The sequence below is a fragment of the Cavia porcellus genome, unplaced genomic scaffold (assembly GCF_034190915.1).
Source record: "Cavia porcellus strain 051 isolate PalLab524CR breed Dunkin Hartley unplaced genomic scaffold, mCavPor4.1 scaffold_1, whole genome shotgun sequence".
NCBI lineage: Eukaryota > Metazoa > Chordata > Mammalia > Rodentia > Caviidae > Cavia > Cavia porcellus.
This window is the reverse complement of record NW_026947484.1, coordinates 165,700,219-165,717,467: the sequence shown is the minus strand read 5'-3', so window position 1 is coordinate 165,717,467 and position 17,249 is coordinate 165,700,219. Positions and strand designations below refer to the sequence as shown.

The following is a 17,249-nucleotide window of genomic DNA, read 5'->3' as shown; positions in this document are numbered from 1 at the left end:
ACTAAAATCAGTGGTGGTGACCCATGTTTGCTGCCGCCTTCCTCTTTGTCATTCATTCTAGCAGGGCTCTGCGTTTTCTTACCCTTTTTTAAATGGCTCTCTTTGCCTCCAACACTATAGTATCTTTCTAATTCACCAATCTTTATATATCTCAGAGCCAAATACCTCTGATATCTTCCTTATCTCACAAGCAGAAAAGGTTCAGATGGTTCACAAGATTGCACTTCCCTGCTTCATCTGCCTGACACTACATCCCGGAAGCCGAGTCAGGGGCTCCATAGGCCATCATCGAAGCACCCTACTCTTTGGCTTCTCCTGCAGTGATGCCCTGTTCTCCTGGAGAGGAGCTCTGTGGCCCTGCCATCTGGTCTGAATTCCATCACCATGGTCCTCTATGTAGACCCAGGAGGGACACTACCCTGGGCACACCACATCCAAGTGTACTCGTCACCTTACGTTGGCCTTGAGCTCCATTATCTTTGTCTTTCCTATCTTAAGAGGAAGGAGTTACATCTTATTCTCTATCTGCAGATGTGGCACTGTTGGTGTGCCTGGGATGCGGCATCATTACATTCTTTCTGTACAGGTACACACAATTCTGTGAATTTTTCCAGTCTTCCTGATAAGAAAGCTAGAGAGGGCAGAGGTGAAATAATCTGCCCATCATCACATGGACGACCAACATTACAACCAAAGTTAACCCCGGGGCCTGTGCTAGGCTGCTGCTGGCAGGCTAGAGACATAAAAGGCCACTTTAGAAATGGTGCCACCTACCACACTGGAGCAGGTTAGCGAACAACAGGCGGTGCCCAGGCAACCCACTGCCTCCAGCTGCTGTCAAGGCTCAGCAGGGGTGATCCAGAGTGTACCAGGAAGTACATACCTATGGGCTTCTCAGAGGCCTTCACTTCTCTTTCTGCTGTTGGCAGTGACCTTACCGGGTCTTCAGAACGCCCAGCTACTCCCCAGCCCCTTACTTTCTCAGGGTCTCACTAAATGTCTTAGTTGCCTGGGCTGGGCTTGAGCTTGCCACCCTCCTGCCTCTGCCTCCCAAGGCACAGGGATCCTAGGTTCCTCACCAAGTTTAGCTTGGTTCTGACTTCTTGGTTACAAGGCAGCTCGCAATGGTGTTTTTCTTTTTTTCTTTTTATTTTACAGATGTTTTTTCTGTCTTGTGGTCATATGATACCAGCTGGATGAGACCTAGAACTTACTTTAATTACTTACACAAACTATGAGCCAGGCATTAAGATGCAGGCCTATAATCAAGCCATTGAGAGGGATGAGCCCAGCCTGGGCAGCTTAGTGTCTCAGTGAGAACTTGTCTCAAAATATAAAATAAAAAAGGCTGGGAATATGGTTCAGTGGTGAAGTTTCCCTGGGTTCAATCCTCAGTACCACCAAACTAAAACAGGGTCTTTGCTGTAAGCTTTATTCTCAGTCTATTTTAATTTTTTTTTTTTTAAGCCAGGGTTTGAATCCCCCTGGCCAGGCTCAAACCTGTAATCCTCCCACTGCCCAGAGTGCTGGGGAAAAGTTATTATTTTTTAACCTAAGGCACCGCCTCTCCTCATATGTGTATCAAGCAGAAATGCATGCTCAGAAGACTGGAATCAGGCCCTAGTTTCATGCAGCAAGAGCTGTCTGAGCCTTGAACTGCAGACCAGAAGTGGAATGCTGTCTAATGCCATGGAATCAGATCTCCTAGGACAATGCCCCCAAACCCACCCCCCAGCAGGAGACTGAAGCTATGGACTGGGCCTCAGGTCCAGCTGTGCAAGGCTAGGTTGGAAAATCAGGCAAGGGCCAGGCTGCTCCCTGTTCCTCTCAACTTGCTGGAAAATGTGCGAAGAGCACATTTTCCTGGGATTAGCTAGGGTTCAGCAAATGTCCTAAGCTACCTAACTCAGGCAAGCAAGCACAATTCATGGGGGGGGGGGACGCACCCTCCCTGTCTTTGCGGATGTCTATCTTTGCTGGGGGGGGCGGGTACTGATGGTGAAAACGTAGAACTCTGTTGAATTATCCACACAACGCGCTCTGAAAGGAAGAGCCCAGATTATTGAAATAAAATAAGCCAGTGAGATGTAGGACCTCGGCTTCCAGTGATCATCTCCACCCTCAGCCACCGGAGGAGGTCAGAACCCTGCAGTTCCCCTCAGAGGTAACAAGATCCTGGCCTTAGACTCAGGGCAGATTCTATGCTAGGATGGGCGCCTAAACTGCACCAGCACTGGCGAGGGGAAGAGCTTCATTCTCCCGCCCTACACCACTGTCTGATAACCCGAAGAGCACAGGCCGCTCCCTCCTGCAGCCAGGCTCTGCCACTACCACTTCAGGCAGGGCATTCTGCACTCTCTTGATTTAACGCTCCAGAGAGGATCCTTCGCTCTTGGTCTGCGACAGTGCAAATAAAGGTTAACTCTCCCACTAACCATCGTGAACCGGCCTCGTAATTCACTAGAGGCGCTGCACAGAGCAGCCAAGAAAGCAGGTGTGCAGACTGGGCGCCGCGCCACGCTGCGAGCGAGCGGGTCCCTGCACACCTCCCACCAGGCCACCCCGGACTCCTGTGCCAAGAGGCAGTGTCCCACTGCCTAGCCGTATCCCGAGCCAGCGCCGATCGCCGGGTCCCATTGGCCGTGAGGCGGACGAGGGAGGGGACATGGCCTTACCGCCCCGGCCTCCGGGGGCAGGGGATTGCGAAGCCAGAGGAGGCGCAGGGCCCACTGGGGGCGAGGCCGCGGCCCAGTGTTACCGAGGTGTTTCGTAAATGCTGAGGGGCGCCCCAAGACCCAGAGCACCCCCGCGCCACTGTGTGAGGCTACACGTCGCCGCCCGCGGCCCCACCTCCACGGAGCCCCGGTCGGCTCTGTGCTGGGACGCGGTTCAGTGGCTGCCGTTTATGCTGTGTGCATCAGGGACCGGGTTTCCTTTCTTTTTTTTTTTTTTCCGAGATTTGAAAAAAAAATGCTGAGCTTAACAGATTTTTTTTCTCCCAGCGCTTGCTCGGTTGTAGCAAGGGGTGGGGGATCCGGTACGTGCTCCGCGCGTTGGAAACGTCCGGCCGCTGCAGTCAACCTAACACGGGAGAACCGCCGGGACCGAGCATGATTGACAACTCGGCCTTCTAATCAATGGGGCAGCACGGGAGAGTGACAGGAACGACGCCCAATCAGGAGGACGCTAGGGTATGCCAGGGGGCGGGTGGAGAGAAGCTGGGGTTCTCGGCAGCTCCTAAGCGGGTGGGGTGCGCTCAGAGCTGTCAAAGCTGCAAGCTCTTCCGGATTTAGCACAATGGGGAAGAGTTTGAGAATTTAAGGGTTGGGGAGTGCAGCAGAGGATTTTTGCATAACTTGTAAGCCTTATTTACCCTTTGAGAAAAGTAAAAAAAAAAAAAGTCTGCTGGAGAAAGAGTTAACTTTGGATTAGCTTTTACACTCAGGGAAGCCGGTCACTGGTGGAAGGCGAGGCTCAACTTCTTCAGCAAAAACGTGGCTTCGTCTTGCCGGCTGGGGACTTTGGGGAGCAGTGCGGAGTACATGGCATGCTCAGGACTTCTGCTCTTTGGGAAGCGATGGCATTTCAACTAGTTTGCAGAACAGGAGCTTCTCCTGAGCTCTGAACAAACAGCAGTGTGCAGGGACAGAAAATGATTCCCAGGCGCGCGACAGCTGTTTTATAGATTGGAGAGGAAGAGGGGTGGGAGTGAGCTTCCTTGCCTGTGTTTGAATTCTGCTGTTCAAGTACGTGGTGAATAGCAGAGGGCCAGGGGCTGAGCACGTTCTTATTTCTTCCGGTTACCACCAAAGTACATGCAGGGAGGCAGGGGAGGCCCTGAAGAGCAAACTCCAGCCCAGGGGAAAACCATTGGTGCAGCAGATCCTGGTGGAATCATTGGCAGCACCCGCTGGGAACCCAGGCCCGTCTTCCTGCTTCCTCCTCCCTGAGAAGTGCAGACACCTAAAATTCTGTTGGAAAGTAAATGGAAAATAATTGGGTGTTGGGGGGGGGGGTGTTGTCAATTCCCATCCAACTATTTCCCAAGACATCAGGCATTCCAATCAAATCTGCTTTGGAAATGTGATGTTGGAATTCCTTTGGATTCTCAGTTCAGCAACATGATTCAATTTAGCGTTACATGTAGCTAAGAAAAATCTGCACACAAGTGACCAGCAGGTCAAATGCTAGACAAGAAAATGCTGTAAAATAGTAGTTAATAAAGTTAGCGTTGGTAAGAACTGCTGAGCGAATGGTGTGTCACGCACGCCATCCCCTCTTCACGGGTTAGGCATTAGAATCTAAATCATATTCATAGGATTTCCCTATTAAGTAACCTCTGAAATGAGAGGGATTTGAAATGTCCATAGAAGTGAAACCTTATTGATGTAATTTATATATCTACGCGGATTTCACTAAAGCTGGCAAGGTAACGTTTCTGCAAATAAAACACAGTAAATGCAAGGCTGGGCTCCGTGCCAGGAAGAATATGGATAGCAGGGAGCATGACAGGAGCCTCCTCTGCGCAGAGACAATCCCATTTCAAGACAACCTCTTACCACTTGCAAAATAAATGATCGGAGCGGTTATTTCCAATAAGGGGTTTACCCTTCCTAACAATGGTTCACTTATATGACCGCAGTAAACTGGTCTTCCTAGTTCACCTGTTTCATCACTGCTATCCTTCCCCCCCCCCCGCCCCCCGCGTCTCCATGAACTCTGGACAGAATTTGCTTTTGCAACCTGGGACGCAGGCAGAGAGAGTTGGAAACATTTTTAGCCTGGTCTGCCCTTTGAGGAACATCTGTTTCTTTGTGTGTGTGCTTAAATTTATACTTGTTGGAGACAAAGTTACCAGGAGCCTTTCTGCGACTGTAACTCCTCTACTGTATTTTTCCTGGTCGGTCTGGCTTCTGAAGGCGCTGGCAGGTCCCTTGCTTCCCTAACCGGAGGGCCGGGCGCGGGGAGTCAGGGGGCTGGGGCGCAGCCGCCCGACTCAGGGCCTTGGACCCACGCGCCTAGAGGGCGCACCCCGTGCCCGCGCTCTGGAGGTTCACGGAGGCGCCAAAAGTTACTCAGGATGATTTTGCTAACCGCAGAAAGCTGGAATCACCGGCACAGCCACCGCTGCAACAAAAGAAGTTTTCAAAGTGGAAATATCAGCATTAAATTACTTTTCCCCATTGAAAAAAAACAGGGCGACTTGCCAGTCCTTTTTTTTTTTTTATTTTTTCCTTGAGTCTCAATCAAATAGGAATCTTTGCAGCTGCGAAAGGTGCCTTTTCGAGCCCCTGGAGTTAAATTCCAGCCAGCACTGCAGGAGGGCGGCCCGAGGGTACCCGGAACAGGCAGCTTTGCTCCGGGTCTCCGCGGCACGCAGGGAAGGGAAGCAGAGCTTCCTTCGAGGAAACCAGAGGCCTCAGGGTGGGACCGTGTCCCTGTACCATTACCTCCCCCGGCCTAGAGGAGCCCCGAAGCAGCCTTGGGGCCGTAACTGGAAGTGGGGGCACTGCGCCGAGGCCTTAGAGAGGAACCGCGGGACTTGGTGCAAGGGCACCGGCGGGGAGCGGAGCCTGGAGCCCGGGATGCAGCAGCAGAGCTGCTGAGCACCGGCGTGGAGAAGTTTTTAGGCAGAGGCCGCAGTACCGGCGGACAGTGTTTTGTTCTCGCTCCGGGAGCGCGGTCTCTGCCCCTCACTTAGGAAAGCACGTCTGCGCGCGGCCTTTACCCCTCGCTGTGGCCTTTCCTGCGGGGACTTCCTTTGCCACCTCCCCACGACACCCGCTCGCTCCCGGGATCGGAGGCGCGGACTCTGCAGCGGGCTGCACACCGCCCTGCGGGAACGAGGCGAGGGCCAGGCTCGGAGCAGGCAGGCGCGGGCAGGCGAAAAAACAAAACTGGAAAAGCAGGCTCGCTGGCAACCTGCCAAACCCTAAAAACCACCCCCTTCTCTGCCAAAACAATACTTTGGCAACCCTAAAATAATTGCAGGAAGCTCCTTTCCACTCTAAGAACTGTTACCTGGGGCCGGGGAGAGGGGTGCGCCAGGCGCCCCGGGGTGCGCGGCCCGGGGCACGCGGGGACGGGACGGACCCTTCCCGGGCGCCGCGGTCGCAGCCCTTCCTCCCAGGGACGGGCGCGGCGGCTCGGGGCGCGGGGGTCTCCGTGCACAGTGCGGTGGCGCCAGGTGCCCGGTCCCGGCCCTGGGAGGGGACACCCGTTTCCCCACCCCCGCCCCCGGGCTGCGGCGCAGAAGTTGGCGGGGCCCGCGCACGGGCACGAGGCGCGCAGCTCCGGGTACCCGGGTCCGGGGTGCAGGGTTCGCATCGCGCACACGCGCGCCACCGGCCAGTCCCCGCCGCGGTCCGCGCAGGTCTGCGGCGGTGGGGGAGGGGCGCGGAAAGTAGTTTGTCGCCGGGCGCAGGCCGCGCGCGGGCGGGCGGGGCGGTGCGCGCCGCGGCCCCCTCCTCCTCCCGCGCCCCGTCCCCTCCTCCTCCCGTCCTCCCCCTCCCGGTCCCCCGGCGTGCGGGGCGGGGCGCGGCGCGGGCGGGCGCGGATCGCGCGCTCTGCCTTGGACGCGCGGCCGGCGCGGGGGGCGGGCGGGCGGCGCCGGCGGGGAAAGTTCGCGGCGGCGAAGGCGGCGGCGGCGGCGGCATGTGAGCGCCGCTCTGCTCCCTCTCCGCGGCCGCAGGATGTACTCGCCGCTCTGCCTCACGCAGGTAAGCGGGGCGCGGGGCGCGGTGTCCGCGCGGGGCCCGGCGGCGTCCCCGCGCAACTTCCCAGGCCGCGGGCCCCGCGCCGTGGATCGGTCCCGCGCGGCCTGCTGGGGACGCTGCCCGTGGCGCGGCGGTGTGGGATCCACGCGGGACGGCCGCCCAGTCGCGGGCGCAGGCCACTCCGGCCCCAAATCTGGTCCCCGCTGCTGCATTCATTATTTATTCTGCCCGAATGCGCGGAGTCCTTGGGAAGAGAAAGTGCAGCCCGCACCCCCGCTTTATACCCTGCGCCCCGACCGAGCGCGAGTCGCCACGCGAAGTTGTGGGCTCCACGCGAAGCGTGCTCGCCTCTGCCCAGACCGACCGCTCAGAGCGAGAGATAACGGTTTAGCCCGGGACTTCGGAGGCTGGGAGTAGCTGAAGCTCGGTGCTCGGGTCTCCAACTCATTTCCCTCAGACACCCTGCTCATTGCAATCCCGAACTGCGGCAGTACCGGCGATGGGATCTCAGAAGACTTGTAAATGCATCTTTTATGTCAAAATGGTCTGCTTGGGATTTAGGCCTAACATTAATACTGGAAAGCAGTTGTTTTTAGTTATTGTAAAAGTTTTTTTTTCCTCCCCTAACAAACTTGCAAAGTTCCTATTTTAGGAACTTCTGGAAGTATGGAATGAAACTTTTCCAACCACTTCTGGCGAGGTTCACAATTGCATATGGATAAGATGCAAAGTGTTAGGATCATTTGAATGAATTAAAGACTGCAGTGAAAACGCTGAGATTCAGAAGCTGAAGTTGTCGCTGGCTAAACTTTGCAACACGCAGAACTTGTAGATAATAGCAGTGTGCTGCGACAAGGAGTGACTGGCAGATGCTCCTATGTCCCTTCCAGGGGCCCGAGGAGATAAACTGGGCTTTGGGGCCATGCGCATCTGAGGGTACCTGCGTCCTGCAGGCCCAGCACACCGGGACTGTAGGAGCCGGCTACTGCTTCTGCAGCTATTAGCACATTAACAAAGATTTTTTTCTTTTCTTTTTTTTTTTTTTACTTTTGCATATTTGAGAGCATTGATTATGCATTCACTAGGCCTTCGAACATTTATATTTGGTTTAACAGTTTCTAAGAAAATATACAATAAATAGTGAATAAAATCTCATTTTAAGGGGAGCTCTTTTAGAAATTGATTTACAGTTACCTAATTTTCTGGAATATTTATAACACTTTAAAACCAGTGTTTAGAAAAAAAAACTTAGCTTATTGTTCATTTAAAAAATTCAGTAAGCTACATGAAAGAATATATTTCCATATACTTGTATATAATTTTAAAAAACTTTATCAGGAAAATGCCAGACAGCTGACTTTAACCTGGAAGGGGCATAACATAACTAAATCATGTACCTGACTGTACAATGATAACCCAGCAGAAGTTTATAAGTGAACCTTTTTTTAAAAAGTAGATTCTAGAAATATCACTATTTTGTGGTTCTTAAATTTGGCTTCCTTTCAAACAGATCAACATTTAGGATGTTCTGATTCAAAGTAATAGCTGTTAGGAACAGGGTTTTGCTTTTATTTTTATTGGTGGCCTGTAACGTTCTCACCGACCATGTATGTAATATATTAGTCTTTGCTTTTTCTTGAGCATTGTGAAATACTACATAGCCGATGGTGTTTTGTTTAACAGCATGATTTATAAGGGCATAATACCCCCCCCATCACTTTTGCCGTCCCTGGACATTTCCTGCAACCTAATGATGATCTTACATTGCTGTTCTGAAGTGTTTCTCATTGTGAGTTGAGAAAGACATTTTTTAAATATTAACTAGTACTGAAATTGTGCATTTGAGTAAAGTTTTCCAAAATATTGTGCACTTTTACTGGCAAATTCTATAAGTCTTTGGGGGCTAGTATGTTATAAATACTTTTGATGCAAAGTTGGGGTTAGATTATTCTTAATGACTGGTTGACATAGTTGACCTCATTTCAGATTTTCACGATGAGCTGTATGGGACTTTGGTTGGCAGGTAAATTAATGCTTCTGAACTCCAAGGAGCATGGTCCCAGTTTTTAGAGAAGCATTTTGAGAATACCTTCAAACCTGCAAAGTGCCGTACTGTGATGTTTCCTTACGATGGTTATTATTAATAAAGCTTTAAAAGAAGACAGTATTTTGGTGTAGATGTGAAATGTCTGGAGCCAAGTTGCTATTGGTACGATAAAAAGGCACAGAGGCTTTGAAACAAGGTCTTCCCTTCAATGGACACTCAGTGTAATCCACGGTGGGCTCCAGGAGTTTCTTGCAAAGTGGTCCCCAGTATGGGTTCCCAGTGTGTCCTGTGTAGAGATGAGCTGGGTCCCTGTCAACACTGTCACAAAATGTATGTATTTTAGAACATTTTAAGGATGAGCTCAGAATTTAGTAATGTTTAAATGCTTTGTGGTTTGGCATATACCCGAGCAGATAAACTGTGACTTGTCCCTTATTTCTTTCTTTTAAACTGTGGGAATAAGAAAGACTCTGAAACATCAGAAAATTTAATAGTTTATGATAAAGAGTAATGTAATTCTCGTAGTATTTTTCTCTTTTCTCCCTTCACTTCAATGCTTGCTGTGAAAGCTAGCTGCTTTACTTACGAGTTCTTTTATTGAAAAGGAGCACTTTTCAAAGATAAACTTCAGACATAGAGCCTAGAATTAAAACAGTGAGGAAAAAATTAAATGTCAGTTATTGCAGTGATTTATTATGTATGATATTAATGCATAATAAAAAGTCTTATATGGCACTTAGATCATTGATTATCATTTGTAACATTTTAACAGACTTGACTATTAAAATATTTCACCAATTTTATTTTCTAAGTTTACATTTGAATTTAAGCAATTTAATAATTACTTTAATAGTAATAGTATTTCTGACCTTACAATTACATGTACTTAAAAAGTATGTACTTAGTATTATCTTGAAAAAGACAGCATTTTGCGTTTGTCCTATGTACCCTCTTAAAAAAGTCATCAAATAGCTCTTTGATTTTCTTGTCCTACTTATTTGAAGGTAAATAATTTATCTTTGGAGGGGGAGTTATGGGCAGAAAGAAGTTACGTAAGATTACTGTGGGTGAGTTAATCAAAAGTTAGATGTACTCTGGAAGCCTGATAGAGTTTACTGTTTAATTTTTTATATGTCCTAACCAAATGTCAGCATGAAAATCAAACATTTTGCGTAAAACAAGAAAAACTTCAATTTTTAACTCCAGTTTTATTTTCAAATTACCTGAATTTTAAGAGGCATCTGTGGGGGCCTAGTGGGCACTCATAAACATCGAGCCACCAGTTTCTCTGTTTCCCAGTGAGGAAAGCTGGAAAATGTTTCTAACCCTTAAACTGCCTCTCTTTAGGAATGGTCTATGCCAAAGACACCTTGCAGCGTGTCACTAAGTCGTGTGTATTCAGTGCGGCTCTATCCTCACCGTGACGCCTTTTGTTTACTGTCTGGCCTGGGCACTTTTCTTTGTTTTGCTTTGTTTTTTCCATTGTATCTCAGTCCCATGCTCTCAACAGTTACATCTTGGGCATAGATCTTTTATTTTCACCTAATGAATATAAAATAATAATAATAATTCCCCCTCCTCCTCCTCTTACTCTTCTTCTTCTTTGTATAAGGACTTGCCAATTTTTTTTTTTTTTTACTTCTTTGACTAAAAAAAAAGTTTACATGCAAATGCAATATTTAAAAGAAGAATCAAAAAGGTCAGGAAGAAGAAGAACTATCCCAGGGTTCCGGGGATGTTTTCAGAGGAAAGCCTTGTGTTCATTGATGGCCTGGCGTTTTTTCCCCAGACTTTCCTGAACACTGACTGGCACCTCCACGCTCGCAGGTGCCAGCCTGGCGGTCTGGCTGGGTGCGAGTGCCGAGGTCAGGGCTGGGACATGGTGGTACAGATCGCTTCCTTGGCCGAGGCAGGGCTTGTGTTGTTAGAAACATGGAGATCAGCTTCCCTTGCTGCCGGGAGGACCAGGCCCAAGCAGAAGCAGTGTGCTTTGGCACAGGCATGCAGACATTCTTGGATTTTGGCAGTTTCTTGTCTTCCAGACGGTGAGAAAGGATACTGATGTTTGTCGCCTGTCGCTGGCTTTCCCTCAGGGTTTCATGTGAGATTTTGGGAAGGTGACGTGTGCGTCCAGCATCGGGTGGATGGGCAATGTTTAGTGGCCTCTCAAGTCCCTCTCTTCATGTTTCTGCTGTCCCCCTCTTCCCAGGATGAGTTCCACCCTTTCATCGAAGCACTTCTACCCCACGTCCGCGCCTTTGCCTACACGTGGTTCAACCTGCAGGCCCGGAAACGAAAATACTTCAAGAAACACGAGAAGCGCATGTCCAAGGAGGAGGAGAGGGCCGTGAAGGACGAGCTGCTGAGCGAGAAGCCCGAGGTCAAGCAGAAGTGGGCTTCTCGGCTGCTGGCGAAGCTGCGGAAGGACATCCGGCCTGAGTACCGGGAGGATTTTGTGCTCACGGTCACGGGGAAGAAGCCTCCCTGCTGCGTGCTTTCCAACCCGGACCAGAAGGGCAAGATGCGGAGGATTGACTGCCTGCGCCAGGCGGACAAAGTCTGGCGGCTGGACCTGGTGATGGTGATCTTGTTTAAGGGCATCCCGCTGGAAAGTACTGATGGCGAGCGTCTGGTGAAGTCCCCGCAGTGCTCCAATCCCGGGCTCTGCGTCCAGCCCCACCACATAGGGGTGTCCGTCAAGGAGCTCGACTTGTACCTGGCCTACTTTGTGCACGCGGCAGGTAAGTGTGGCGCGGCCATTGGCCGGGACTGCGCACACGGCGCAGTGTTGCTGTCCCAGGGGCCTCGAGTGCTACACGCTTTTTTTTTTTTTTTTAATTTTATTTAAGAGGAAAAAGAGAAAAACACAAAACAAAACAAAGCGGTGTAAGGGTACACATAATACAGAACTACAAACTAAAAAAACATAACAGTAAGAAATCACCTGTTAATAGATTACATATTATCATGGTGCTACATGTTTTTGAGTGAGGTTCAGGCCACGTCCAGGCAGCCATGTGGCTTCAGGGACAGGCCAGAGGCAGCCAGCTCAGCTGGGCCTCAGTGCCCTGGGACCCCGTGGAGGCTCAGAGCCACAGTTTCTTGCAGGCTCAGATCCCGGTAAGTAGAGCTGTCCAGGGCAGGTGGCCAGATGGGCCAGGGGTCCCACCCACAGTCTTGGCGGAGGTGAGTGAACCCTCGCGGAAACCCTTGTCAGAAGGAGGCCTGCCTGGCCGGGACTCTGGTCCTGGGCCTGTGGTCTCCTGGGGAGGCAGCTTCTCTAGTCCGCTTTCTTTGGGGAGTGTTTTTAACTTACAGGGGCCTTGCAAACCTCCTGCCAGTTAGGACTTTGGAGGTAAGATTACCGTAGATTACCATTAAATTGCTGACTGTTTCTGAAGGAAAGATGACCACACTGATCTGCAAGTTTGGAAACTTTGTATTTAGGAATTCTTAGGGTCATCTCCAGTAGCTAAGGGGACAGCCCACTGACGTCTTTTAAGTTGTCGACAGAGGGTTGTGCAGGAACACATAGAGAAATTGCTACTGATAACTGACGCAGTGAGTTGTTTTGATTTTTTAATAAAATTAATTACTGTTTTTAAAGCATGTTTTACCTATGTGTGTTTCAGCATTTAAAACAGCATTCGGGGTAAAACTGTTGAGGTCTGGCTAGAATAAAGCATTTTTACTTCGCTTCTTTTGTCCTGTCGTAGACAAAGGCTCATTGTGTAGATGTGAAGGCTCAGGTCTTGTGTAACTTGTTGACTTTTTATGTGTACGCTGCGGTCCTGCTAGATTGTGGTCATGGCAGTCCGTTGAGCCAGATGGAAGAAGTAAGTTGTGGCCTCCTGTAGTGACTCGTTTTGGGGTATATTTATAATTTTTTCACAAAGGAGAGAACAGATACTACCTGCAAAGTCCACATTGCAATGTTTTGCAAAAATACTTTAAACTTTAAAACTGTTAGCTATGTTTTAAAGACGTCAGCTGTATTTTCTATTAGTTTTTGGTATATGATTTAGAAAACGAACTTTTGTACCCATCTGTCCTTACTTAAGAAACTGGAAAAATTAACTTTGCAAGCACGTCACATCATCATTTGCATTCTGTTGGCAGGGGATAGATGAGTATTTTAGAAGATGTGCTCTGTAAGCGTTTCAAATATTTGGGTTTTTGAAAATGTATACTTAATTATAAGCTGCCTGTTGCTTTAGCCAGTTCTAAGTAGCAGAAAAGAAAAAGCCAACACCTCGAAAATAATCTCACAACAGGAGCAAGTGGCCTTCTTAGACTCTCAATTAACCCCACTTTCGTCTGTTTTATCTATGATCAAAGCAAAGTTAAGAAATGTTTTCATTTATTTGCTTTTCTAAGAGCATCAGGGTGCACAAAAAGGCACTTTTTCAAATCTTGTGTTTATCTCTTGGGTGTTTAGAAAAATAACTGATAGGTCGCAGTAAACGCTTCAACTGGCCAACCCAAAAACTTGAGTTTTCCAACAGGTGACACAGGCCACTTGCGTCCTTCCTTACAAGAACCCTAAAACGACACGCCTGGATGGTTGTGTGCGTGGGAGCAGGGCCCATTCTGCATTTCTCACCAAACACGTCCCTAGATGGAAGGAAATGCACACACCCTTTCTAGCTGTTCTTGTGTATGTATTGTGTCTCCTCAATGCAGGCTTCTTATTATGTTGTTGTCTGAACCCTTGAGCTAACAAACTGCTGGCTGTTGTGGCAGCTGAAGAGTGGTGTTGGTAGGGTGACACTTAGAAGGTGGTAGGAGAGTCGGCATCCTGACTGCCTGGGAAGGATTTATCGACTCCAAGGTGGGTCAGATTGCCTTTGAGTGGGCTTTCCCGACAAGGCCTGGGAGCGACCCAGCCAGGTGTCCTGCCTTGGTGCTCTCAGATTGTGCTCATGGCTGCTGAGTGTGTAGCAGTGGGATTACAGAAGTCACTAGGGCCTTTTGTCTGAAGTATTTTGGGTTAGACTTTGGAGATTTGGAGACCTGTTCTTTGTGGAAGGGAAGCTGCCAATATAAATAGGAGGTAGATCGGTCAACGTACATGCAACTGATTTGACAAGCATCTGTTATGATGCTGAAGATTTGTAAACACTGAACAATGTTTTTACCTCCTTAAAAGTTTTGAGAACTCGCCAGTATTGGCAGGAGGCAGAGCCCTTGAGACTGCTCCAAGATACATGCCAAATGCATCGTGGCCTCCTCACCTGTAGTGAATTTCTGTCTTCGTTTCATTGATACGCTGTTTTTCCTTTCCGAATCTGCCACCCCCACCACAGAAATGTGATCTTTTCTTTCTGAACATGTGTACAATAACTATTGCATCATGCATTTAGATTTTCTCTGGAAAAATATTGCCTATCTCCTTGAGTACTAGAAGCAAATGCAGAATCAGTCATTTTTTTAAAAATAGAAGAAAATTATTCTAAGGTTTATTGAGATGCAAAAATATAATAATAAGCTACTTTTGGACTTTTCACCTTAAGTCCACTGGGATTAGAATTCTGTGAATTTTGTGGCTGTTTGGCAGTAAGGGGTGCAGTGAAATAGGAGTGATTCCTTAAGCCTAAGAATTTCAAAGGCATTTAAAAGGACAGAACCACTCTATGCCCTTACTTTGGGCTGTGTCCAATTGTGCTTCCCATGTATAACAGGATGATGAGATATTATGGTATTGTGGAAAATGGTTTTCTTTGTGGGCATGTAAAGCTAATTTATGGGCAGTCTTTAGCAGATGATCTGTATCAGAATCTGCAATATACCCGGCACGTGGCAAGGTCACAATTTAAGTTGTTAAGGTCATAACCTTAGCCACCAGGCATTTGACCTTTTAGATAAAGTTAACCTTTGTTCATTAGTAGGCACTCAACCGAGAACTTTCTGGAGAGTTTTTTCTTTTTTGAAACTGCTTCTGTATGACTTCTAGTAATGTAATCAGATTCTAGGAGGATTCACAGTCTGGTTGGTTAAATTTTGTGAAAGCTTAGACTGTTTGGGGGCTCGTGTCTTGGGTGGAGACAGATTGCAGTACTTATACCACAGAATGGCGTCGTCACTGTTTGTGTTTGGTAGTTACCACCAGGGTGGGTGGCGAGTGCCCAAGCAGCTGTGTGGCGACATTTAAAAATTCAAATTAAACAATGGAATTATATCTCATGAACCAGGGCCTGTGCTAATTTTCAAGTGGCCTAGGGCCCTAGTGCTAAGTTGAAATGAGCATCTTCAGTTTTGCAGGCATGGGATGGCCTAAGATTGAGAGTATTTATAGCCATCTTAAAATTCGCTTTGAAAGGCAGTGAGTGGCCAGAATTTGTCAGGTAACTGCTGTGACCGCTCATTAGCCACGCCCTGCGTCAGCAGTGTCCTCGTGGCAGTGTGGATGCTTGTTTTAAGATAGGAGGCAAAAGCTTCTGCACACAGGCTTTGTGACACACGGCTTGCTGACTGCTCCAACCCTACTGGGGTTAACCTGGTCCAGGGACGCCAGAGGTGCCCTTACTCCTGGAGAAAGCTGTTTCACTGTCTCAGAAGCCTGGTACCTGTATGGAAAACCTGTACAGTGCTGTTTCTAAAAGCCATGTTACCCATGCCATATTGTTCACTTAATTATGCCATGGGGATGCTCATTCTAAATGCATAAGATCACTGCTACTTCTGCTCTGGCATGCCACATGTTCTTTCACCTGAGAGAGGGGTGCGCCCGTTGAGGGGTGGCATGGCTTTAGCTTGGCTTCATGCTTGCCATTCCTTCATCCAGCAACCAGGAAGGCATGATGTGCGGATTGCCAGATGGTCGGGTTGGCAGATTGAGAACTCACTTCCTACTGCGTCAGAGCAGGTGTGAGATCAGGAGTGTCTGCGCGTGTGCGTGCGTGCGTGTGTGCATGTGCACACATCCAGGCTGCACCCAGAGTGCTGCCCGCGCACCGGGATGATTTCTTTTCAAAACCTTTGGATAAGCTTAGTGCAGACGGAAAAATTATTATTTTTAAAAATGAATCTTATTACAATGTTAGGGTTTATACTTTTATGTCTAATTATGATAATACCTTAATTTTTTGGTAATCTGACATCAATGTGAAGGAACATTGCCTGTCTAAAAATAAGATGTGTTACATGGATGTACCAACTCCACAAAGGAACGTAAACATGTTCTGCAAACGTGCTAGTAAAAACTTTAAAAAGTTTTTTAAAAAAGCATCACTATGTTCTGTTAGGAGGGCTCTGTGTGTGTGTGTGTGTCTGCTCAAGTCTAGGACTCTGCATTATCGAATTAAAAATTTTCAGTGTCTTAACAAACTCTCAGGCAGAAAGTTGTCTAGTTGATGTGCATGACTGGTAGTGCTAAAGTATTTGGAGAAAGAGGGGATGGAATGAATATACAGTGATTATTAAGACAGGAAGTATTCTATTCAGTCTCAAAGTTCTGCCATAAGTCTTCATCTAGACTTCGTGGCACACACACACATTTTTAGAAATTTTTATTTATCCTTTAATTCTTTAAAAATAGAACTAGCAGGCAACAAACTTGAGGTGGACATGGCTTATACGCCTGCAATGTTCTTTGCATAGCCTGAGGATGGGCATACTACCGGGTCAGAGTGTGGAAACTAAGGCCTTCACCTGGGAGGCAGTGCCGAGCAGGGGTGGCAGCAGCAGCAGCAGCAGCAGTTGTGCTGGGGGAGCCTCGGAGGGAGGTAGGGCGTGGTTAGGAACCCTCCCCACGCTGCTGGCTTCGCCTGGTCTTCCTTTCCACCCTGTGATGAATAGCATTAATTTAAACCTATTTAAGGCCAGTGTGGGAGAAACCACAGCCTTTGTTGTGGTCAGTGCTGTACACAGTAGGACTGTGTGTCTCACTTGGTCAGGGCCTCAACTGCTTCCAGAGGGGCAGGATAGCCCGCCGGCTTTCAGCCTCGCACAGAGGCAGCAACAATTCTAATTGCTCACAAATGTCAATATAGATTATTGAAAACAATTCTGAGGATTAGAATAGAAGAAGAAAACATGAAACGCAGAACTGAGCTGAGCAGTGTGCTTGATGCTGGTTTCTTATCAATCCAGCCCTAATTTCCCCGTGCTTCTTTGGACCTTACGGCTTGCTTTCCAGTGTAAGCTGTCGACCCTGGAGGGGCGGGAAGGGGAGGAAGAGGTAGGTAGAGGAAAGAAAGGGGAAGAAGGGATGAGCGTGCTTTGTGAGGAGAAACAAAACTGTGAACCGAGACACAAACAGAGATGTGCTGGAGTGTTCCGGTTTATGACTGGACAGGGATTTGAGGCAGTGAGATACCAAGTGGGGAATTTTATGATCCCTCTTCCCATCCCATGTTTTGCGTAATTTGTTTTGAATTAAGATACTGTTTGGGGGTTTGGGAATTTATATTTGAATTTTTAGAAAGACAAGTTGTGTACAAATTCTCTTTAGAGTTTGGGAGTCCAGGTAGTAAGTGGCTTTGCAG

General features: G+C 48.3%; 1 protein-coding gene across 8 annotated transcripts in view; it reads left to right on the top strand.

The window, feature by feature from the left end:
- Nfia (nuclear factor I A) overlaps positions 1 to 17,249 on the top strand; it is a 421,148-nt gene that overhangs the window by 127,337 nt on the left and 276,562 nt on the right. For 4 of the 8 annotated variants that reach the window (XM_063259700.1, XM_063259705.1, XM_063259699.1 and 1 more), the window contains exon 2: positions 10,973 to 11,504. In XM_063259700.1, the coding sequence (XP_063115770.1) occupies positions 10,973 to 11,504 (532 nt within the window). Of the gene's footprint in view, positions 1 to 3,009; positions 3,192 to 6,075; positions 6,374 to 6,562; positions 6,720 to 10,972; positions 11,505 to 17,249 lie in introns of those variants that run through there. The other 4 variants (XM_063259711.1, XM_063259709.1, XM_013142882.3 and 1 more) reach the window with 3 other exon arrangements.